Genomic DNA, 25,313 nt, shown 5'->3' with positions numbered 1-25,313 from the left:
CAAATCCATGTGTGTGTTCCTCAAGCACCTGTTGGCATAGGTCCTGGAGCGCCACCTTGGCTGAGTGTGTTTACAATCTGATTCCCTCTAACAACAGCTGAATGTGCGCCTGCCTGCTGAAGACCCCCCAAATTGCACTTTAATATGTGAGGGTTTTTCCAGACTGTGTCTCTGTCGTCTTCCTGTCTTCATGTGCCCTAACTGTCAGAGTCAGTGTTTGTAATCTAGCTATGTGTGAAGGTCACATTATGCACATTACACGGTGCATAGTCGTCATTCCAAGACACTGTAATGCCCCTTAAGGGCAACCCTGAGGCCAACAGATAAGATGTTAGTGTGTTTACAGTCATGATGCTAAAATTGACTACTTCCAGTGTTGAGTAATATGTATGACAATGCCAGAAATTACAGACTAAGGGAGTCTGTGTAGAGCAAGGTTAGTGTGACATGAGTGGTCTGTATTCATCCTTTCCACTGTTGGTGTTGTATTTATTGTATATTGTCCTTTCTTTCTGATATCTTTACTGGAACAAACTTCTTCTGACTCTTTGACTGACTATAGTTCAAAATCAATGAGGGATCTAATAATTGGGTGCTTAAAATGTCCAAAGATTAGCTCATTCAGGATAATGCATTGTGGTTACAGTATTGTGCATGCTTTCATGAGTGTGTTGTGTGTGTTGTGGTGCAGAGCCTAGCGACTTTGACTTTCCTCTGATCCTCGCTGCCCTCTTCTCTCTCTGTTTGTGGCCTATCATTAGAGCTAAACTTAGCCACGCTTATCAGTTCTGTCATTCCCTTGGTAAGACCACAGATGTTTAAGGGCTTGGAATAGCTGAGTGTAGACACAGGATCTCAGATGCAGTGACAGGCACTTGCGGCAAAAATGCCCCTCAAAGATTAGGAAATGCCTATATGGAATAAAACAAAAAACAACTGGCTAGCAAGAATGCTAGGGGTACTCTTTACCTCATTCACTTTTTACTTTATAACCAAAGATGTACCCTTAAGGAGTAGAAATTTAAAAGGTAACGATACAAATGTTGTTTATTAATCAGTATAACATAAACAATAATATTTCAAAGTAAATTAGGAGAAAAAAAGATAATTTCTCTTCCTCTGGCAAGCCTTGCCCTTATTTGTGGTGGGTGGAGTGTAACATTAAAGTGCGTTGACATAAAAAATTTAACTTTTGTTTAAATTTTTTATCAAGACATTTTCAATCTCCTCATTTGCTCTGGGATATGCTGCACACTTTTTTTTATACTGTTCTGTTATTTTAGATTGTAGGTTGTATACAACTTGTGTTTTCTGCTCTGTACTTTTAGGAAAGCAGTTTATTATATGGAATGGATTGAGTGCCTGGGAGTGTTTTTGTCGTGCATGTGAGTGAAGAGTCCCTCTGCTCTTTTGCTCCAAACAGTGTGTTTACACAGGTATCATTACGAACACAATGTAGGGTGGTAACAGCAGATGTTTTCTGAAATGTCAGAAATCTTTGGCTCAACATGGAATGGGCTTGTTTCATGTTTTGACTCGTCATAGTAGAAAAGGCGCAGGTGTTACTGATAATATTAACGACCGCTCTGTTTCATTCAAGTGTCAGTGCCGTGACAGTGAGCCAGCATGCACAATACCAAGACCCTGACACTGAAGTAGCTAAATGGAATTCAGCCACCATTCATTTTATTATTTATACCTGTGTCAAAAGATCTTCTGTAAAAAGGCCTATTGTTTATAGTGCTGCAGTTGTTCAATGCAGATCTGAAGCTCCTACATACCCATGGTACACCCACACAGGTGATTTCAGTTTGCCTGATTAGACCTCTTTTCCAGATGGTGTGGAACACATACTGTGCCAACTTCCAGCTCCACCCAATATCTACCTGAGCAGGCATAATGACCTGTAAGTGAAAACACCTGTGTGGGTGTGCAAGGCCTTTAAGTAGAAATGAATGAATGAGAGAAACGGGTCATTTGCACATAAGATAAAGAAGCATTTACGTCACAAATTCATTCCCTGTTATTGTCATTATTTTCTATTGATTTCTATTGATCGCCTGCAGGGCTCAATGTTAAACTTTTTTGCAACTGGCCCCACCGGGCCAGTCGGTTTGAAACTTACTGGCCCGAAAACAATTTTTACTGGCCCTCCTTCTAAAAATTATTTATCAGTGTTACAACAAAACCAAAGACTTATAAGTTATGTTATACTGTTAACATGTTTAATCGGTTATTAAATACATCCTAAATATAAAAAAAACTAAACTAAAATGTAATCAAATGTAATTAAAATTATAAAAAATAAAAAGGTTAACAAAACAATTTACTTTTAAAACAAAATATACTAACAGACTCAAACATGAAGTGCTCTCTCTCCTGCTGACAGCCATTTAATTAAAAAAAAAAGTACACAGAGCAGCGGATACAAGTCGCCTCTATCCTGATTGACAGGTCGCCATGGTAGCAACGAATCACAAGGCAGTCCCGCCCAAAAGCATATGCTGCATTATCATCTATTTCCCCCTGAACAGGACCATAATTTACTCAATGAACATCATGCTGTTTTGAACTCATTATTAAAGTGTTTACTGAGGTAATAATTCAGCTGAGAAGCAGCGACGTTTTACTGTTATTTCTAATGGAGCCGGACTTCTTTTTGCAACCAGCGGACTTGCGCCCTGCTGGCCGTTAGAGAGAATGCAGTTTTTGTTTTGTTTTGTTTTTTTAAACCTGTCCTGCCCAGCAGCCTGGTATAGAGTATGATGAGCTGGATACCATATTGTGCCAGACAGATTTTACTTTAAGAAGAGAGTATTAATATACTTCTTTGTCTGTTTTATTATTTATTTAATTATGTATTGATTTGTCACCGGGCCGGACAGGGGGGCAGACATGGGGATGGGGGGGCACAAACAGAAATCACAGAGAAAGGACAAGACCTGTAAGAGAAGGGGGATAGAAGGTGTGGACAACAGGGAAAAGCAGAGGGAAAAACCAATTGCAGAAAGCAATGATACCTGCAATAGAACAGAGATGGGGGCTTGGGGAGGAGAAAAACAACAACAAACAAACAAACAATAAAAATAATAATAATAGTAAAAGACATCCAGCCGAACAGCAGCAATAAACAGCTGACATAGTATGACAACTAAGGGAAAAGAAAACAAGAATCACACACACTAAATAAGCAACACAGCACAGCCACGAGAGCTGGAATAATAACAATTAATTTAAATAAGTAACTGAAAGAAAAGCATCAGGAATAATTCTACCAGGGACAACCTAAATTTGTTTGTGTCTATGTGTGAGTCTGTGTACGTGTGGGTGAATGTGCCTGTGTGTGTGTGTGTGTGTGTGTGCACATAAGCCTGTTAAAGAATGTAGTTGTTAGTGAGAGTGGGACGCCACAACTGTGCCACACCTACCCCAGCAACAGGCAGGTAAGAACCCCAGTAGCCAATAGGGGTGGGAGAAAGTAAAAAAAAAAAGTAATAAAAAAAAATAATAATAATAACGACCATCCAAATGCCAGTTGACAACGCAATGCCGCGGAACCACCCAGCACCCCACCGCCGCGCAGCGAACAACCAAAACGCCCAAATGCCACACAATCATCAACATAAATGCACAAGTGACGAGCCCAACGCGTGCACTGCGCGAGTACGGCGCCAACCAATGCCCGGCAGCCCCCCGCGAATCCCGCGTGTGAGGTCAGGCAAACGAGAGAGAGCGAGTGGCAGAACGACAGCGAAAGCCAGCGGAGAGAAAATGCAGTCTTAAGTTCCGTCTGCATGGTTTCACTTTCAGACCCAGAGGTTGCCGCTTGATTGAGATTTACGGTGGCCCTGAGAGGCCAACACATTGCAACTTAAGAAAACACATTCAAATTCATCACAACACATTAAGACAACACAACGGAAGTGTTTCCAGGGGACCCTTTTAAGTGATGCACACAGCTAGCTTGTTTTGGTTGAACCTGTAACCTGCAGTGCGTTGGCCTCTCAGGGCCACCGTAGGGATTAGATAATAACATTTGACAACCACTCGTCACGTAACTACAAATCTGAATTGGACAGCGGTGCGCGCCATGAGCTGCAAAGCAACTGCAGAATGTTGAGTTTGATTTTTTTTTTTATATATACTAATGTTTTTTGCGGGCCAGTGCAAAACTCACTGGTTGGGTCCCAACGTTACTTTTTACTGGGCCCGGGCCACCGTTATTGTCGAGCCCTGCGATGTTTGAACTGTATGGTATTCCAGCATCTCAGGGTGTCAAATACAGACGCTTTGAGAATGCCTGACAAAGTCAGTATTTGACGCTCAAGGTACCTTTCAGGATATGTATGAGACACCCTGGGCTTTCAAGTAACTCCAATGTAACTCATCTGCCATCATGTAATGTACTTATTTCAACCCAAAATATGATGTTTTTCTAAACCTAACCATGTAGTTTTGTTGCCTAAACCTAACCAAAACTTATATCTTTTCCTAAGCCTAAGTAAAACCATGATCTTTTCCTAAACCTAACAAAGTAGTTTTGTTGCTTTAACTTAACCAGACCCAGAGGCCTGTACCACAGCAGGATTTGAGCTTATCCAGGTAACTTTGGGGTTAACCCTGGGTTTTCAGTACCACGAAGGTAGTTCACTTCTTACGGAGGTAGATCGCCATGGCAACTTATGCTGAACGGCTAACCTGCTTCGGAGCAGGTTATGTTCCAGATAAGAGATCAAATCTATGAAAACGCCGCCTACTAACCAAACAGCACTCTTGGAAAATGACATCACTATCTGTAGGAAATCCCACAGACTGTTTTATAGACGGCTTTATGTTTGCTGCGGTGATACGGAGAAACTCTTGTAGGCTATAGCAATATCATCCTACAGAGACTGATTAAAAGCGTTAGTCTATTGTTGCCTACATGTTTTTACAGTAGGCTAAGCCTACTTACTGCTTTGAAATGTGTTTAATAGCCTATTTTTTATTTGCTCCCAGTCCGTTTCACACAGCCTGCCGCAGCCGTTAAAATAAAGGGGTTTCATTCTTCTTATGTGACTCTGAATATTAGGCCTATGAGCAGTTTGAGAAATTGAAATACTAAATTTTAATATGAACATAGGCTATGTAGCCTATTTTAGGTTAGTATAGCCTACTACAGAGACTGTAGTCATGTTCCACCCTACCTTTTGCGATGCAGGCGCGCGATGAGGTGAGTTTTCAGTAGCTTAAATGTTGAGATTCAGTCTTTCAACCACTATTTGAGCACATTTTATGGCATGAATGGATTTTCGTTTCATTGCTTTATGAAGTTAATTTAGAACAATGTTTGGAACATAATCTAATTTTTGAAGTGACGAGAAGTTTTTAAAGTGAGGTGGAATACCACTTCTTCAGTGCCCGAGTATTTTAATGTAGAAACGCCGACACACAGCCAAGCTGAAAGAATAAGGCTGATGTTTTCATACAGCTGATAAGAACACATCAAATCAACATATTACTATAGACTACGCCTGTTCATTTAGGCATTGACACTGTCAGCAAATTTCTGTCTCCCTGCATGTGTCAGCTGCAGCTGTGCTACTTAGAGGCCTATGTCGTATTTCTGTAGTGTTAGCCTACAATTTGCTCGTTTGTAAAATATGACACTGATGCCAGAGGACTTGTTCATGTCTGCGATTGGTTATCTACTGCTAGCACCGCCTCTTTTATGTGAAAGCGCTCACAGCTGGAAGGGGAAACCCTGGGTTGAATTACCGAGCTGATAACCAGCTTCATGGTACCACTTATCTCGACCACAATTGTTAGGGTTAGTTAAGCCAGATAACTGAAAGATATCCTGGGTATGTTGAACTCGCTTCGTGGTACAGGCCCCATGATCTTTTCCTAACCCTAACCAAAACCGTGATCTTTTTTTAAATCCAAAGGCGTTTTATACGGACTCTGAAGGGTTTCTTGTGGGTCATGGCAGGCTTTCATAAAGCGTCTGTATTTGACACCCTGAGATGAAAATGTGTTGGATATTCCTATATTGAGAGCAGAAGCATGGCAAATTCAGTATGCCTTACCAGGTTTTCGTGCTTCCAGTATATCAGCTCTCATTGTGGGTGGCTCATATCAATTTATGTGACCGATATATTTAGAATATGCCCCTGCTTCTTCCAGTTCTTTTTCTCATTAGCTTCTGGTAATGTAAATGCATTGAGCTTGCACAACATCAGGTCTCAGGGTCACTCTCCTTAAAGCCTTCACATCTCATTCAGTAATCCTTCAAGGCTTTTGAGTCATGTGATGTTATAGCGTCTTGAATGTCCTTGGGATAAGACATAGGACAGCGAATGCTGGAGACTGAGCTGTGGTTTGAGGGTGAAAGTTTGCTTCACTCTCACTCACAATTTGTGACCTGCTGTAATCTGCACAAATCTGTGGATCAAAATAGAAGTTTTTCTCAGACATGATGGCTTGTTTCCAGAGCACTGCCCAGTTAATAAAATGTGTTAAGTTTCTTGTGTTACTGAACCAGTTTCATTTGGCACATTGCCTCTTTTTGGTCACTCAGTACTGCCATATCAGTGTCACACCTAAATTGCCATTTCACACAGAATAACATGATATTTCTTGTAACACCAGTAAAGTTAAAGCCCTGGATCTGATGGCTGAGGTGTAGTCACATCCCACTGAAAGGAAAAAACAAATGCTGTCCCAAATGTCAGTCAAGTGCAGAGTGACCTGCACAGACGTGAAGTTGATATTCAAATACTTTGTTTGCATGGCAGGCTCAACTGTAGCCTCTAACATCAACGCACAACTTCATGGACTTGATTGCGTAATGGTGCTTTTCTGTGTTCAAAACAATTTATACAGCAGGGGTATTATCCTCATCCACCACCAATGAGTTTTCAGTCAGTTTATCCCAGAAAGCTCCTGAGGTAAAAAGAAAGGTTACACTATTGTCTAGTTTCATCAGTTGACCTAATAGCTCTAAAGCCTGTGAAAAATTGGTCACAAAGGCATGGCATTTGTTGGATGTGTACCACCAACTGTGGCCTTATTTGATGTGAGGAGGACTTGTTCACCCTGGCCTCATGTAAAACTGTTTGATTGTTACTGTACAAAAATGTGCTGCATAAGGAAATAGTGGTTATTGTGGTAATTTTTTGTTAAGAGAGACTGAGAGCGTGAATGAAGAGAAAAGAGGGACAGGAAAAGAGGGAAGTTTGGTAGAGGGGAAGTTGACCTAATACCAGTGTATTGTCCATTCACAGAGGATAAATCCACTAGGAACATGATCTATTAAAAGCTTTTTGTGTTTCATACTCGGGTCATTAACCCAGACTCTATGTCATCAAATGCATTAGGTTTCTTCTTTTACAGCCTCCAATCTCTCAACACATGACAGGCCTGTGTTTTACATTGTAAAATTTGGCGATAAGAAATGAGAGAGTTAACATAGGTTACATTTGAACAAATTCCTAGTAAGCAGTACGGATGGTAGATAAGCTAGAGTTGTTTCAAATGAACTCACTTTAGTGCCGTTGATACAGCAGAGAAAGTGATGTCATTGCTCTGGTATCAAAGAGAAGCTTGGGTGAAGGCAGGCAGTAGCTGAAATGGCCTAAACTCTGCACGTTACCCCGAGTCCTAGTTATCGTTTGAGAAAACATGCTTATAAAGGATTTATCTTTTTCTTAAGGGGGCTGTCAGGACACTGCATTACATGTGCCTGTACTTTTTATGATAAAATGATTCATAAAAATGTTTGCTTCATAAAAAAGCATCTGACATCATACAGAGAAATAAAAGTGCAATCTTAGTAACAGATCATAAAATATTCTTTCACACATCTACTTTCCCAGTGACAGGGTGGAGCCTTCACAGTCATGTTATTTGTGCATTCTTTGTTGACAAGGTTAGATCACAGTGTTCACCATGGAATATTGTGAGCTGAAACCAAGACTGTATGCATAATTATAGAGAAAAATTATCTGATTTGATAGCATAATGGAAATATTCACATTATTTTCACATTTTTTGTTTGAACAACATACAAAAAAAAACCTCAATCCTCAATTTAATCAGTTTATAATGAACACATTGTTACAAGACTAGGTGATTGGAAGCCAGCTAAATAACATAAAACAGACTTTATGTCTTATGGTTGTTGTAATGGTTTCTTTTTTATATTACATTGAATCAAATGACTGAAGGTATGTGCAACTCTCCATTTTCAACTTACATTTATGGTTTTCTGAACCAACAACCTAATAACCCAGCTCATGAGCTTACACCAAATCATTCTTTTCTGTCCTGTCCAGCATAAAATAGCTAAAAGCTGAAGAAAGGAATGATTGGCAAAGAAAGTTGAACATGTAGGAAGCCAAAGAGACTAGATATCTCAGGAGTTGGTAGGTTACACCTGGGCTAAAATGTTGGAGAATATTGGACATTTGACAAAAATTCAGAAAGAGGACATCGATAGGAAGTCCATTGTGCTCTCTTTCTGTTGCATGTTTAAAACTGTTAACACAGTGTTTCCCACAGGATTTTGTGAGGCTATGGTGGGTGGACATCAACCCTCTAGGGGGTCCAGGGGCATGCCCCCCCGGGAACAAAATTTGTACATTTTAAAGTTAAGTGTATTAATTTGGTGCACTTTAAAAGCAAAATAAAGAGGCTAGATCTATGAAGAACTTTGCAATTGTGTTAACAATTTTGTGCCCTAGTGAACAATTTGATCATAAACACACTGCATATATGCAGTGATGAAACAGCAAAAAAAGGACACATGTAACATGTTAAATACTTCCTGTAAATATTATCCAATTAATCTTATTTCCATGCTGTACGTTGTGTTAACACCTTATTTTGAAAACCGGACTTTATCACATGTGCATCCTCCATCCTCGTGCTACATTCACCAAGCGCAATTTGATAAATTATATTGTGTGCTCACATTGCGTAAAATTAAAACTTTGTAAAGTGAGAAAATGAATTAACCCTGCCTGTCAGCTCGCTCTGCTTCTTCAGTGGGCCGCCATAGTCTCGTTAATTAATGGGAAACACAAAAATTTTTTTGACTTGTTAACTGGAACGCCGTCAACAAGGGTGTGACGTCATTCCCAGCTCTGACCTAAATGGAACGCAGTGTAAGCTAAAAGCTGGTTGGGTTTCTCTTTCTGCCCACTAGTTACAAAGTGAAAATCAAAATTATTATTATTCTGAAATGTTTGGCCTTCCTATTTTGGATAATGTTAACGCTTACAAATCATTTGGCACTATTTTGTTTGACCGTTTCTTGAACTCCCTGTTTTTATTGCATTTTATGTATATTATGTTCTTCTAAAATGTTTTGTTATGATTTGCTTGTATGATATTGTACCTTTTAACTCTTTTAACTGAAAGGCGCATAGCGAAATAAAGTAACCCTCGGTTTGCTGTCCGCCCTGGTTTCGTCTACCATCTACATAAACGACTCTAATGACACCGCTGACAGTGATTGACACCTGTGCTGTTGCCTGGTGACGCTTACTGGCCTTTCGAGCCCTTGTGGCCAATCAGACGGTGAAAATTAAATTGGGCTGTCAAATGCACTGCAGACTTCTCACGGTCTGGTTCGAGTGAAGGTCATGTATGGGAGAAGGAAGGAACAGGTGTTGGTAGGTCACACCAGGGCTAACCTACACAGATTATCACATGTCATGTCATACGCAAACATTAAAAATGATGAATGATAAAGCAGAAGAGAGCAGTGGTGTTAGGAGAACTGTGATTGTGGTGATTGAAGTGTGGACATCTGGACTGCTATAACAATGAAGGCAATTAGATTTATAAAAGTCCAGCCAACACTTCTACTGCTCAGCATCACACCTCATTTTTACAGATGAGTCAGGATGAATTATGAGGACTATTTGAGGGTCTTTCTGTGTCGTGACTGGTCAGTAGTATGACTGATTTTGGTTCAGACTTTCCTTGTTACTGTCTTGGTTCTGTACATATATATCTCAAATTAATGTAGCACCACCACCATTCAAAGTCGTGTTAGAAAATGTTTCCAGTCTAGAATTAACTGTCAAAAAAGTCTGTTTTGAAGAACACAGATTAAGATTGATGCTTGTTAATAGAAGCATAACAGGCAGTAGTACTGAGAAACCCTGCGTTTTAGCCTTTATTTTGTTTGTGCTGATGTGGTTTGGATCAGACTCCATGCTGTGATTTATCAAGCCATGTGACACTTATAAACAGAAGATAATGAGGAACTGGCAATGCTTGTATGGTTTTACTGCTGGCAACAGAAAACGGTTGACTGAGTGGAACCGGTATGTTGTCAACCATGAAATGAGTAAGGGAAATTTCATTCACACTGAATCTTTACGAGAACCACAACTAATTCCTTTTCATGTGTAGCTGAGTACTAGGCAGGATGTGTTTTCCTTCGTTATCCCCTCTGGTGATCTCATGACATAGGGCAGCAGCGTGCACATGGAAAATCGCTACTCTTAACTTGTAGATACATTTTCTAGTGTTGGGAGGATTATGTGGCTAGAATTTGTACCATGTTATGGTTAAATGATCAGATTTTTCCTGCTACAAATAATCTTTTTTGCACTGGAAATTAGTCTTTTCTTATTTCAGTGATTTCTTCCCCTCCCCTTTCCTCTCACAGCATACTGAGTGGGGCTCCTGAAAGATGCACTCAAGATACAATCAAATATTAAACACACCCATAAAGGGTTGTCTGTTGTCTCCACCCATTCACCCATTGCCACACACGTCACATTACACACACACACACACACACACACACACACACACACACACACATACATTCAAGAAGAGAGCCAGGCAGCAGACAGATCAACCTCTGAAGAGTGTCTTCCTCTTCCTGTGCTCTACTCTCTTTTGGGCGCTATTTTACTTTCAGTTTAAATGATGGAGGATGAAAAGTGCAGAGTGACTCGGCAGGATGTAGCTCTTATCTTAATGATTGACTCTGGGATAAAAATGATTGGACGAGTCAACAAAAGTTCACTGAGTTAAGGTAATATTTTCTAATATACTTTTCTGTGGATGGGTTTATGTGACCTGATTTGCCTGTACATATTTGTGCTGAGTACAACATGCAATGTGTACGTAGTTAATGTAGCGAGTTGCCACACCTTAGCTTTCTCCACTTCTCCCTACTCACCATTTCATCTGCTGGTCATTTGATCTACCATGTTTAGTATACAGCATTACCAAACCCACTATGCAGTCTCATTGGGTTAGCCTTTCTAAGCATCAGTGCAGCTCAGCCCAGTATTGCTTTCACTCAGTACACATTAGCGTAGCGTCAGTGTTGCTTTCATTCCTGTCTCATTCTATTAGCCTGCTCTAATGGCACTCTGATAATCTCTTCAGGGAGAGAGCTATGGCCCTACCTCTGCCCTGTCCAGATGACTAGCCTTGTTATTACTCCTCTAAGAAACTGGACTCAATATATGTAAACAAAGCTGGGCTTTAGTTAAGATTCAGTAGGAGGTGAGAAAGTAATTATCAGGTTTAATTATCAGGTTATATGTATTATGTCTATATTCTCAGATCAGATACTTAACCCTTGTATTTGGTGAGGGACTTCACTGTATGACAAGAGGGAAACCACTTTGTGATAGTGGTTATGGGTGTGTCTCGGGTGGTCCATTACCTTTGAAACAAATATCTTGTTTCAGGGTAGAGCCAGCTGGATGATGTACTAGGCTCTTCAGATGTTATCCATCCATATACTTGATTTTGTTCATCACTATAAAAGACTGATTTACCTAGATGGACAGACAGGGACATACAGAGGAGTTGCAAGATCATGCCAAGAACAAACCAGTGCCTGAAGAGTTTTTCTTGCTCACTCATCCATCCTTCCTGTCCACCCCTCCGCATTTTCCCAACTGTATCTTCGTTTCATCAGTTCTCTTTGCTATGTAGCTTAAGCACAGTCCATGTGGACTTGAATTGCTCAGATATGATTTTTTTATTCAAAAGACAAAGAATGTTGCTTTTTAAGTCATTCTGAAGCTTATTTTTTATTTGCATTTTTAATTTCTGCAGTTACAAACACTGCTGTGTTTAGTAATTTATTCTGAAATTGTAAGTATAAGCTATCAATTACTCTACACAGTAAATAGTTCATAGTCCACAGCAAAACTACCACTGACTATTTCAGTCTATTTGTTGCTTTAGCCCCCTCATAAATGTGTCTGAATTTAAATCTGTTTATTGCAGACGCAGAAAGCTTGTAATATCTGAGCTGTAAAACACAACAGTGATTTTTTTGCAAGTAATCCTGAGGCCCAAGAGAAAAACCAAGTGAGCCGGGAGAAGTATTTTCGGACACGAGTCACCCTACCGCTGAGTTAGATGGAACTATCTGTCGATGAATAGCAGGAGAGCTGGGGTGCTTGAACTGTGAGTTGATGAGCTGATTGTAGACAGGTGTGGAGATGAGCCAGGTGCCGGGAGAGGTAAACTGCGCACATAACACATACACACACACGCCCACACAGACAAAAAGTGGGGAGGAGACAGAGAAAACAAGGGAACACAGGAGCCATAGACAGTATAATTAATGGACGATGCCACTGTGCGGGTTTGAATGGAAAGCATTGAAGCCAATATTGGTCCTATGTAGTAGCAAGATTGCGCAGCACAAGACGTAGAACGCAGTTTTATGATGTAGAGCAACGGCGGAAACACAGTAATTCTGGTAGCTGTATGGCTGCACCATGCTGGGCCACCAAAAACTTTGATTGTGTTATTAGCCCACCAACAAGGCTCACTTATTAAACACCAATGTAATGTTACTTATTGCTGAATAGGTTGTTTAGATTGCCCAAGAGCTTCTTATCTAAACAATACGGTTACATCTCTCATGTGTGACGGCATGTTGCACGGTTGTGACGTAGGTTTTGGGTCTACATGGAACTTTGGTCGGGTTCACTGTTCCAACTCTCGCTTACTCTGGAGTTATGGCTGGAGCCATGACAGTTGGACCAAATCTAAGGGATCAAGTCTTTCAAAGTTGATGTCCTTACAGCAGTAATATACAGTATACATAATCAACAGCTGGTCGACAGTACTGCCAATGAGCGACTTATGGTGTAGGCCTTCTTTTTAAGATACTATAGGAAAAGGGGATTGTTTTTAAGTCATTTTTACTCTACGCCTTTCACTGGGATTTCCAATAAAAGTCTCCCCTTATCACTCTTTCAAAATTGAATGAAGGAGAGGTAAGAGGAAAGATGGATAGTCAGACACGCTGCTATGTTGAGAGATGGTGCTGAGGCTTTGCAATGATAGGGAACTATGAGCACTGGGAGGTGGGGACAGACCGGCTGTGTGTAGTAGATCACCTCCATTCATGCGTAGCCCCAATGACCCAATAGATCATAGCCCTCGGGCTGTCGCATCCTATCAGCATCCATCCTGTTACTCTCAAAGAATGCATCTCTGTAGTGTGTGTGTCCATGTGCAATTCAAAAGTGAAAGCTTTGCCAGAAGAGTAATGAATGACCCTGGTCTTGCAGATTTGATTTTTCAGCCTCCCTGCATTTCTGCCAGGTGCTTTCTGCCTGGCTGCCCTTTGAGTCGGAAATGAAGTAAGGCCAAATAGACCCACTGGCAGACAGACAGGAAGCTCCAATTCCCTGTACGGGAGAGAGTAAGAAAAGATGTCATCTCACTTTCCTGCTCATTTCACACAGTGATGCACAGCTGAGATGCTAATATGCAGGTCTAGCAGACGATCCCACTGTGGGAAAAGTCTGCCTGAAGTCTTGTCTCACTGTTTCTCCTATTCTAACTCTATAAAATCTACTAACTCGTGAGGTTTTGGGACATCGAGACAGCGCTCTTCTTTGCTGTTGACCAGTTCTTAGTACTGTGAAGAATTCAGACCGGAAAACAAGGATAAACTTAATTAATTAAACTATCTATGTAGACCTCGATGTCAAACCAGGTTAAAATGAGATCAGCAGCCCTCAGGCTTGTTAGAGGGTTTCTCTTGTCATTGCAGTGTACACAATTTGCTGTCTATAAAATATTATGTTTTCATTATTGAAGTATGAGTACAACCCTGACTTAAGTTGGACGGTGTCTTCCTGGACTGTTTACATTATTTATCCCTTCACAGCATCAAGGTTTCATGTGTTGTTCAAATGCAGTGCTGAGCCACAGAAGGCAGTTGCTGGCTTGGTTAATATGGTGTTTAGTGCAGACCTTGTGCTTGATGTTAGTGAAGCTCTGAAAATTTGTTTACAGTACTGTACTCTGGGGGGAGGGGCAGGCTTTCAGATATGAGCGTTTGACAGATGGCCGGCACGGTTTACTGCCCTACCTCTTGAATGTGTGTCAGTCAGTTAGGATTTTGTTGTTTATTTGTGATTCTCTTCGATGACCTGTGTCTTTGTACTGGTATTGGGAATTAGCCGGTTATCAAACATATTGTGTCTATAGCACAGAGTAACAGAAGCAGGTCATTTACTGTCATGTGGCACACATCACTTGGAGAAAACATTTACTCATTCAAATAAACAAGTTTTAATTTAGGTAAAGTGCTTGTATGGTTGTTTATGTTAAGAACAATTATACACTGATGTGTGTGGCAAGCAAAATACATTTTTGCAAACAAATTTGTTTATACTCAGCAATGTAAGGTCATTTAAAGCAGCATTGTTTTTGGCATTGGTTCCAAAATGTGGGTATTGTATAGGCAACAGTATTGAAAAATAGATAACAGGCAATACCAAGCTTCAGACCTGTGTGTGATGATGCGACATTAGTAGGCTAAAGATATTATTTATAGTTGAATACAGTTGCACTCTACCATTTTTTTGCTTAAATGTAGAAGAAGTCATTGTCATTTATAAATGTTAATATAATATTTTGAGATCGAATGACATCTCTCTTGTCTACCAATCAGTTAATTACATTTTTTTTAAACTTCTTTTCATGATCATACTAGTTGAATTATTTTAGAGCACCTGCTAAATCAGTGAGCCTTCCATAGTTCTCTTCTTACTTGCTGTTGCAGTAAATACAAATTTGAGACGTCTATTATCTCTCTCTATATGCATCAGTCCAATAATTATAACAAAAACTTTAACATGACAAAAATTAAAGCTGTGGATGTGGGATCTCTTAAAGGTGACTTAAAACAAACTTAAATAAAGAACATGAGCACTGCAGACAGCTATCTTCCAGTGGCTGGGTGAGGGGTGATATGACCCAGATGAATGGAACATTTGCCACAGCAGTGTGTGGATTTGCTGCTATGTAATAGTGATCTGCCACGCTGGATATGAATGAAATTTGAGAGGTTCTGGTGCCATTGACAATGGCGAAAAACCCTAATCTAATTGCTACCCATTAAACACACATAGACACACACAGTCACCACCCCCTCCCTGAGGGCAAAGAGGCTTTGGTTGCCCTGCCTGCACATGCTGACCTGATTTTGTGTGTGTAACTGTGTGTTTTTGTGTTCGTACCCATGTGTGTTTATGAATCAGATTAGGATGGTGGCATAGCCAGACACTCCTGTGGTAGTGGCGAGTGTGTCTCTTTGATTGTAGACACGTGTGTTTGTGCATGGGAATGTGGGGCAGTGTGGTATGGAGTTTTTTTCCAGAATAGGAGACCCACATTGTGGCACAAACCCCCCACCCCTACTCCTTTGAAAGTTGAGTGGTTTATTGCTCCAGTAGCTGCTTTTGTGTCTTTGTGCCAGTTTGTCAAGTGATCCACTCACATGAGAGAAACTGCTTGATCTACTGTGAAGTAGCAATACATCAGACATTTCTGTGATTTGATATTTGTGAACATTAATATTATTTGATGCAACAATAGGTAGATTTCTGTTGGAGTTAAGTTGGCAAACTGATTTGCTTCCTCAAGCAGATTGGTCACTTTCTGCTAACTGCACCAGCCATCTGGATCTTAGTAACCTTTCTGTTCATACTCTTCCAGCACAGACAGATGGATGATACACACAGGTGCACCACCAACACATGTACACTTGTCACATGGCTGATTCGAACAGAATTAATCTAACAATGAGTGAAAGGAAATAGCACTGTGTTCTCCCTCTGTTGGTTTTACATGCTGTACATCCTCCATTCACTGTTCACAGTATGCTGGCCACCTTCCCAGCACCCATTTCCCGTTGTCCCGCAGCCCAAGCGTTGTCTATCTGTTTGCCCATTCTTTTGTTAGCCAGGCGTGTTGGCGCCATATCCTCCAAAATCAGTGCCTGCTACAGGTCATTTCATGTGTGAAACTCTTTGAAAACATGAAAAGTCATTATTAATTATAACTTCTCAACTTTTTTTACCATTTAATGTTGGGAGATTTTATGCAACAATTAGCTGGTTTTAAACAGATCATAACAAGCACACAGTGTTTGCTGCACTGGATTTAGTGTTGTGTTTACTTTAAGCTTTGAATGGAATGACAAGTGGTTACACTTACTTACAGTAAGGAAGAGACATTGGATTTTACCATGTGTAGTTGAAATTTGTGGCTATTAAGCTGTGTAACAGTTGCATAAAGACAGAGCCTCATTTAGCTGGCAGACCTGCCGTGACAAAGTCTCAAGTCACCCCTTAAGCTTGCCAGATTAATCCCTAAAGCTCCTCACAGTCAGCGATCTTTGAAAAGGAGACAGACATGCAACCACTGCAGCAGGTGGACAGGACTACCCCCCAATATTATCAGTGTTTATGATTACAGATAATTAGAATAAAATTACAAATAAGGGTATATGTTTTACGTGTGTGTCCTTGTGTTTCTCAAGTAACATTTAACTTTCATTACTCAGCCTGCAATGGAAATTTCCATTTTGTTTTTTGTCATTGACAAGAAAAACAAAACAAAAACACTGTACTTTATTAACCATGCATGTAAGATAATGGCATTAGTATTATTGAAATATAGGAAATAGCAGTAATATAGGAAATAGTAGCCTATTAGTCATGCCTCTATCTCTCCTCCCATTTCCTGTCCTGTACCTCAGTCTGTCCAATTAAAGGTGAAAGATGCTCAAAAATGATCTTTAATATCTGTGAAAAACAAAAAAGGATGAGACAATTTACAGTACATTTGGACAGTACAGCACAGTTTCAACCAAACAGCATAGTCAAAGTGTTTACTTGTGTATTATGGATAGAGTGATGAGTAATTAGTAGGGGTGTGACAAGAGAAGACTAGATTCGAAATTGGGTTCAGGAGATCGAGACAAGATTTTAACACTATTCTACCTTTAATGGTAAATTATATGAAAAGTATTAAACACTTTATTTCCTGCATTATGATGATTTTTTTTGTAAAGAGAAAACATAATTCAGTTGGCAGGTGACAGTTCAAAATTCATAGCCTAACTGTAACAAAATATAATGCAGTGCAGCTCTCAGTCATTCTATTTTGCTTTCAAATCTGTTTCCCCTGTAGATCAACTTTTCTCCTGTAATATCATCCCTGCTGAATCATGATTTAGTCTTCCCTCCTCTTCTGTGTCTTTCTTTGGGGAAGTAACCAGGGGTGTTTCCAGGACCTTGAAACATTGGGGGCTTAGCCCAGAAATCTTTCATGTTTTCACTGAGAGAGACCTAAACAGAGCAAAGTGTCTCTGAACGAGGGGGACAGAGACAGAGCGACAGATGTCTGTTTTGCGGTCAGGTGTATCATGTTATTCTCTCGCTACTTTGCGGCGGACTGTTAACGGTTTGTGCAGCAAATACATTAAAGAGGTGGTATTATGCTAAATTTCAGGTTCAAAATCTTACATAGGGATTGTACCAGAACAGGTTTACCTGCTTTAATTTTCAAAAAAAAACTTTTTTCATACTGCACATTGCTGCAGCTCCACTTTTCACCCTGTGTTGAAGGCTTCGTTTTAGCTATGGAGTGATACATCTTGTCTCTAAATGATCTTTGTTGGGAGTGTCTCGTGTGCAGTTCCTAGGTAAGGACTGCTAGACAATCAGAAGCAGAGAAGGGCGGGTCAGTGAGAAGCAAACGCGGCTTCGGTTCAGCTGTAGGCTACATGTTGCCAACCAGCTTGGCAACATAGACTGGAGCAAGAGTTTCAGAGTGGTGAGTTATTAATCTGTAACAAAGGTATCTTTCATCGATAACGTTTTAACTGAGCGCTGTCTCTACATCACAGTAACAACTTTATGTCCATTGACTGCCTGGAAGGTAGCTAGTGTTTGGAAGGGAGAGGAGAGGTGTGTGCTGCAGCTCAGTGTTTTTCCACCGGTGTTTTTGAGGGCATGTCGGAGTAGCCGCTTGATGAGCGATATATGAGGCGCATTTAGCTTTCTTCCTTGTGTCGTCACAAGGATGAAAGGGAAGCGGCTGAACTACAAACGAGCTGTTTTAAAGCAATTCAGAGCAGTGTTTTCTGTGGGAGATGGTAACTACCTTTGAGCTGGACTTTGGGCTTTTTCACTTTGCAAACCTATTAGATGCACAAAAAAGGTATTTAACTCAAAAAATACCACCTCTTTAACTAGACACTGACTGGCAACATCTAAATGTTTTGATTAGAATTTTTCTAGGGACATATCAGTAGTTACTGAGAAGCCCTGAAACTGTGAGCAATGCTCTCTCTGTTTCTCTCTCTCTAAATGCAGGCATGCTGAGTAACGGTGGGTGGGTGGGGGGGTCACGTTAAGTGAACTTGAAACAAAATGTAGCAATATTATTATGTAGCATGGCTAAATTAGTTATGAATTTGAATAAATTTATGAGAATTAATACCCGATTATGAATTTGAATATTCATAAAATCAAAAAATATTCCTCGTTTCAGGGCACCACCGGAGTTGTTATAATCCTAGAGTCTCTGGACCTCTAGGTAGCTTTTAATAATTATACCATTATTACTAGTGATCAGTTAGTTAACAATCTAATCTAATCTAATTATCTTAACTCAATCACTCAGTCTCATATCTAAAGGGTGAATTCTCTTGGCAGGGACGTGGAAATAGGCAACACACACAGTTTCCTGATTACAGTGAATTTATTAATAACTAAAGTTAACTAAAGCGATATAAACGGGTGGTTAAATACAGGGAAAATAAACAATGGCTGAACAGTGAGAAATGGCGGTTTGATTGTGGGAAGCATTTGACTCATACGGCAGAGGAGAAGTAATGAAAGTAAGCTATGAGTTTAGGAGTTAAAGGAAATATTAACATTACGGGACATCCCTTACCACAGAATGTTTGTTAGGTCTTACGGCTTGTCCACGGCCTGCTTTGGCCTGTTGCACGGGTCCCACGGTAGCTGCCCAATCCTTGCTTTTTGCTAGGGATTCTCCGGGGTTCTGCGTGTCTGAAGAAAACGCCGTCCTCCGTCTGGCAATTCGGCTGTTTTCAGGTTTCTTTGTTGCCGCTGGCAAGACCACGTGGCTCGGTCTGACATCGGTGACGTTGGCTCGATGAACAAGCTTAAAAGGGAACTTGGTCGTTCCTGAATTAGTCCAGTGTAACTTAACGGACTGATAACTTTAACAAAACAAAAGAAATGTCGCGGCACTTCGCGTGTGTAGCTTCAAGCGAACAAAGGCCTGTTGCGCTGGTAGAACTCTTAGGGCGTTGCCTGGAGAGGAACGCTGGACGCGTGCCGAAGCGTCAAGAGAGCAGAGCGGAAGATCAGGTCACGAGGGGAGGAGAAGAGCAGAGAGCGCGAACGATGTCGTTTGTTGCTCTTTTGTTGCGTGGGGCGTGGTTTCCCAGAGGGCGTTTCAGGTTTCCCGAGGGACTGCCTTTCTAAACTTTAATATCCAAAAGAAAAGAAATCTATTTGCGCGTATTATAATCAAATATTTTCCACAATCAAACCTCAATGGTCAAACGGTTGTACCGTTCTAAGTTAAGCATTTGGTAACAGGAAAACAATTGTCACATTATTGGTCAGGATAAGTGGGTGACATTTGTACATTAACGGCATTTCCGATGATGGTATGTAATACTTATTTCGTCCACTTGGGGGAGCTCAGGTTACATGAGGAAAGCTTAGATTAACCCAGTTTTGATAAGCTGTTCAGGAAAATGCTAATCGCTGGTTAGCTTCCCTTTTGTCAGTTTAACAGTCAGTCACCGCGTTATCAGCTTCGGAATTAAAAAAGGTGCCAGTTTTATGGTCAGGGATAGCACTTAGAGAAAGAAACTTTTCCACCCCCTTCCGTTGGGGTCTCTTCAGCAGTCTGTTGAAAGTTGATCTTTAACCCCCCCTGCTCCTCTCTGGGAGAGGAACGGAGGGATTTCGACTAGTTCCAAATTTATTTAATAAAAAAATGCACAGGCTGTATTATAAAGATTATTGCATACTAATGCGGAAAATATTTGATGTTGTCGTTTAGTTACATTCGGGGCTACAGTCAAACATCCGGGGCTAAAGCCCCTGAAAATTTACCTGGCGACGCAGATGGAAGTAACCTCTTAAAATGTGCATGTGGCACCTTTTCACCTCAATGATTAATTATTTAATTTTTATTCAGTTATAAACTCCTGGACTTTAACTGGCCGAAATCTCACCACAAATCCACACATGTTAACTTCAGCAGCTCTGATAAAGTGCAGCTCACCGTCCCAAACAGAGGAAAGTTATACTTCAGTTTTTAGATGTTTATGTTGCAAAACTCTACCAGCTATGTTACCATTTGTCACAGCTGTCTGGACTCACAGCGCGAGCGGTGTGGTTGATTAAAATCAGGGCGTACGCCGGAGTGGCATCAACTAGGCCAAGTTGATCAGCTTTGCGAGATCTTATCAGTTATACATTTGTATTTCACAAGAAAATTAATGTGTGGCTTGACAGCATGTGAAAAATGTCAATTGTGTCAGTTGAGTCTTGCAAGACAGCTTTTTACCTGACGAGAAATCACGTCACAATTTAATCTCGCAAGATCTTGTGGGATGAGATCTCGTCACGCCCCTAGTAATTGGTAATGTTGTTCCATCCCTTTTTAAGAAATAAAAAAGAGACAACAACACAACAACCAAAGAAATTAAGTCAAAGTGGCAGTGACAATTAAAAGGAGATTTATTGACAAAATACATACAACATACAACAAAGGTTATAAAAATATTTGTACCAAAAAGTACATTAGTTGAAAATAAACAAAACCAGGCCAAACTAAGGTGCCAGAAGAAACCAAAATACTATAGATTATTTATTATATATAACAAACAAAACCAGGCCAAACTAAGGTGCCAGAAGAAACCAAAATACTATAGATTATTTATTATATATAATAACTGTTTTTTCTACAAAGAGAACTTAACCAAAACTTACAGAGGTGGCACCGACCAATAAACCTAATGTTTCTAGACAGAAATAAACTGCATGAGTGAAAAATGTAAAGGGTACCCCAAACTTACAATGTCCAACCTCCTACCATATGCCTTTCTTTATATAATTCTACCAAGTGTGCTCATACACAATGCAGTTTCATAGCCAGTGTCAGAGTCAGAGAGAGTGAACACTTTCGGCAGGCTTCTTTTATTGCTGGCTTGGCATGACGATTGGCCAGCCTGCAGAGGTGGAAGCCAATTACAGTCTTAGAACCAGGAGAGGACACAAGAGAAAACACAGGGGAGGGGGTAGAGACAGAAAGCAGGAAGAAAAGACAAGTCCTGCTTGACATGTAACAAACGGCTGGATCACTGTTTTGGACAGAGGATGACAGTGGTAGGGCACAATATTGGAATTATTTGATATCTCCTGCTTTATATTGTAAAAGAAGAGCTACTCAATGTCGCAGCTGTTCGGCATTAACAGAGTTTTAAAAGACTTTCCTACAAAGCTATTTGTCCTAAATCAAATCATGTACACTTAAATCTAATCCTCTCTTGTCTTTCTGTCTTTTCTTTCTCCAGTTGTGTGATTCCATGCTCCTACATGCCCTTGTTGGCATCTAATGGAAGAAAAAGCACCCATCAGGCCTGCCATGGTATCCAGATTGCCTAAGTTTGGTGGACGCTCCTCGACTGGTGGCGCTAGCCCCTTGTCAAATGGTTCCATACAGCCAGCTACCGCTACCCAGGATGTTAAGACAACTCCTCAAGGAACACACCCAAATGGCATAATCCGTGCCTCTCCGTTTTCCCTGAAATTGAAGAGAGAGGAGAGGACAACCACTTCTAGCCCCATCACCCCCACCAGCCCTGGGGATGGAGGTGAAGACAAGGCTCAGACACAGCTTCCCTCATTGGCAAAGGAGGTAAAAAACTGCTCTCCAGCGACGCCCAAGATGCGAAGATCAGGTTCTTTGATGGTAGCGGTCTCCAGTCCTAAGGCCATCCCCAAGCAGTCCTTGAAGATGAGTCCCAAAGTTGGAACCAAGCTAGGCCAAAGTCCACTGAACGGAGGTCCTAAAATGGGCCACAATGGCTCCAGCATTCCTGCTCAAACAGGATCAGAGTCTCGCCTTGTGCGGCCGAGGTTAGGATCTAGCTCTCCCAGAAGCAGCTCTCAAGACAGCCTGTCCCAGTCTAGTGACAGCCTGAAGAACTTGGCACTGGACAACATGGTGCGTTCAAACAGCTTCACTCATTTTAAGCAGATTCCCTCGCCCACCAGCCAGCCCATGACACGGTCCTTCTCTTTTAACCGAGCTGTGGAGCTAGCTAAGCCCCTGACCAACACTCAGCTCCGGCCACCTCGGAGTAGTTTCCTTAAACCCCCTCAGCTTAGCAATGGAAGAGTGGGTTTGGGTCTTGGAGGCCTGAATAGCAGCCTTGGAGGCTCAGGAGGTCTGGGTGGAGGACTTCAGTACAGTAGAACTCCTCCGGCTGCCTCCTCTCTGCCCACCCTCTCGACCCCTTCAGCACCCACTACTCCCAGCTCTCTGAGGAAGCCTCTGCTGCCCAGTTGTGTGCTGACCAAGTCATTGGGAAACGGTTTAGGCTACAGGCTGCCTCGATCCAGGCAGGCCAAGCAGCAGAAGACTCTTTTTCCAGGTAGGGTCAAGGGGGAAATCAGACCTTTGGTTGCCCCTGAATGTGGAGGCCATTTAGGAAAAGCAATAGACTTTGAGCGCACTAGTGAGGCTGACAAAACAGACTCACGGAGTGAAAGTGATGGAAGCTCTGGAGATGCAAGAGGAAAAGGAGGAGGGAGTGATGTGCTTAGGCAGAGCTCTGGCCAGGCAGCAGGCGAGACTCTGGAGGATATGTCCTTATCTTCTGCCTCATCTCTAGACAGAGTTGACATTAGTGAAGAGTTTCTAGATGACTTTGACAGTGTGGGAGATGTGTTCAGTGATGGGGACCTACCTGATAACAGGAAAACTGGCAGCAGTACTCAAACCCGCCTGCACAGCTTTCTCAGTGAGACCCTTGACTGGGAGACTATGGATCTGACAGGTAAAGAAACTGAATTAAAAGGAAGTTCAACAAAGTGCTTGTGTTATATTTGTGTCAGTTGTTAAGCCCTGGGTTTATAAATAAAGTAAAGCTCTACAAATAATATTATTATTATTATTATTATTATTATATTTTCAGCAGGACATAAAGAAGAAAGCCCCATGCAGGACTCCCAAGGACCACTGGTGTCTCCAGAGCGGTGTAATGTCCTTCAAGCTTCTTCTGTGGAGCTGTCGCCTTCCAACAGCTCTGGTGGAACCTACATGTGGGATGAGGATGTCCTTGAGCCCTTTGTTGGGCCTGGGACACATCCATGTGACAGCTATGATGACTCAGAGCTCAACAGCATGGTGAGTCCCAGTTTCTAGCTTTTATGAATTTTGACATAAATGTGTTCAAATGTGTTAATTTGTTAAAAAAATTGGGTCTTTCTTTAAACAATTTTCAATTCTTCCTGCTGCTGTTTTGGGTTTCAGGAAAAAAATCCTAAAGGAAAAGGGTAACTCTTCAATTCACTTGTATCAAGAAATTGACAGATTTCAAGAAAATGTATATGAATGTGATCATATAAGATATTAGCTTACTTATTTGGAGTCAGACAATTTTTCAAGTTAACAGTGATAAATACTGTGTTGCAGATTAATTGATAGTAAACTAACTTGTTTCAGCTCTAATATGATTTGAAGTAAAATTTCTCAGTTGTTTATATTGATAACTACACTGATAAGAAGGTAAGGACTTTTGTTGTCTGCCAACAAGCCCTCATGCTCTCCACTCCTCCCTTTATGCCCTCGCTTACTGGCACATTGCTCTGTATCATATTTTAGAAAGGGAAATGGGTGGAGGGCAGCCAGAACCCTTTAGCTATGATACGGCTAAGGCTAAAAACTTTAGAGAACAATTAAAGCTGTTGCAGCTTTACTGATTGGTAGTTGTCAAAGAATAGGCTTGTGTAACTGAGAAGTGGGGTAATTTTCAAATACAGTGTTTTTAAGAGGGAGATGGTTGAAACGAATGTGAAGGATTTGACACCTTGAGAATGGTGTGATGCACATTATACAAATTGACTTCTTCTAACTTTTCCATGGACACTACAGACAAGAGTTCATACATCAAACGACTAAAAAATATAGGCCTACAATAAACAATTTAAAAAAACAAATGTACTTAATGTTAGCTCCAGGAGCCAACCGTAGATTACCCTAAATCACACAGCATACTGACTCTACTCTACTCTAACTGAAAATCCCTGAAAATCCCACATGTGTGCCTACAGTCTGTATTGATTCAGTGGGTGTGATAAACCTTAGATGATAGATAGAAAGATAAATAGATATTACTTCATTATATATACTTTGTTGTCTGTCCCAAAGCAGTGGCAGATTTTCTCCTTCGACAAGATGTTCAACACACATTAAAAACATACATAAACAGCAGCTGTACAGTGTCTATTTTATGTTGTTTTCCAGACTGATTATTGCAAAATGAACGACTTCTTTTTTGCGGGCCAGTGGAACTTCATATTGTCGGCCTGATGGTAGTAACTGGAAAGAGTGGTGGAGGGGGTGAGAGGGGTCCTCTGTGATCGGGATACTTTCCTGATCACAAAGCGGTTGTACAGTTCAGATAAGGGAGTTTGTGATGATCCGATAATCTTACTGCAGTGATTGATTGTGCGGGATAGTTTTGACATTTGTATGCCATGTAGTATCACTATTATAAATTATAAATTAATTTACAGTATTCTTCTGTAAACAATGGAGATTTCCTGTATTATGCAATCTTAACATCGTTCTCGGTGATCACCGTTCAGCCTTTGGCACTTTTACAGTGCAGAAATTAGTCTAGTGGCTTGCGGACTTTTCCTCTACTGATGGTTGAGCAATTTACATATTATTTATGCTTATTCTAAACT

At 40.9% G+C, this 25,313-nt stretch overlaps 1 protein-coding gene across 2 annotated transcripts; it reads left to right on the top strand.

Moving 5' to 3' along the window:
- Window positions 1-11,016: 11,016 nt before the first annotated feature.
- Window positions 11,017-23,781, top strand: LOC119895964 (serine-rich coiled-coil domain-containing protein 2-like). Of its 2 annotated transcripts, none has more exons than XM_038709402.1 (3): window positions 11,017-11,038; window positions 21,911-23,398; window positions 23,540-23,781. In XM_038709402.1, the coding sequence occupies exons 2-3, from the start codon at window positions 21,952-21,954 to the stop codon at window positions 23,764-23,766; spliced, it is 1,674 nt and encodes a 557-aa protein (XP_038565330.1). In that variant the 5' UTR covers window positions 11,017-11,038; window positions 21,911-21,951; the 3' UTR covers window positions 23,767-23,781. The 2 variants fall into 2 exon arrangements, with proteins under 2 accessions (XP_038565330.1, XP_038565329.1); XM_038709401.1 differs by having other exon boundaries at window positions 11,018-11,038; window positions 23,537-23,781.
- The last annotated feature ends 1,532 nt before the right edge of the window (window positions 23,782-25,313 follow it).

The sequence above is a fragment of the Micropterus salmoides genome, unplaced genomic scaffold (genome assembly GCF_014851395.1).
Source record: "Micropterus salmoides isolate LMB-PRFRI ecotype aquatic unplaced genomic scaffold, ASM1485139v1 Ms_hic_scaffold_9, whole genome shotgun sequence".
Taxonomy (NCBI): domain Eukaryota; kingdom Metazoa; phylum Chordata; class Actinopteri; order Centrarchiformes; family Centrarchidae; genus Micropterus; species Micropterus salmoides.
Note: the sequence above shows the minus strand (reverse complement) of the source record. Positions and strands in the feature narration are given on the sequence as shown.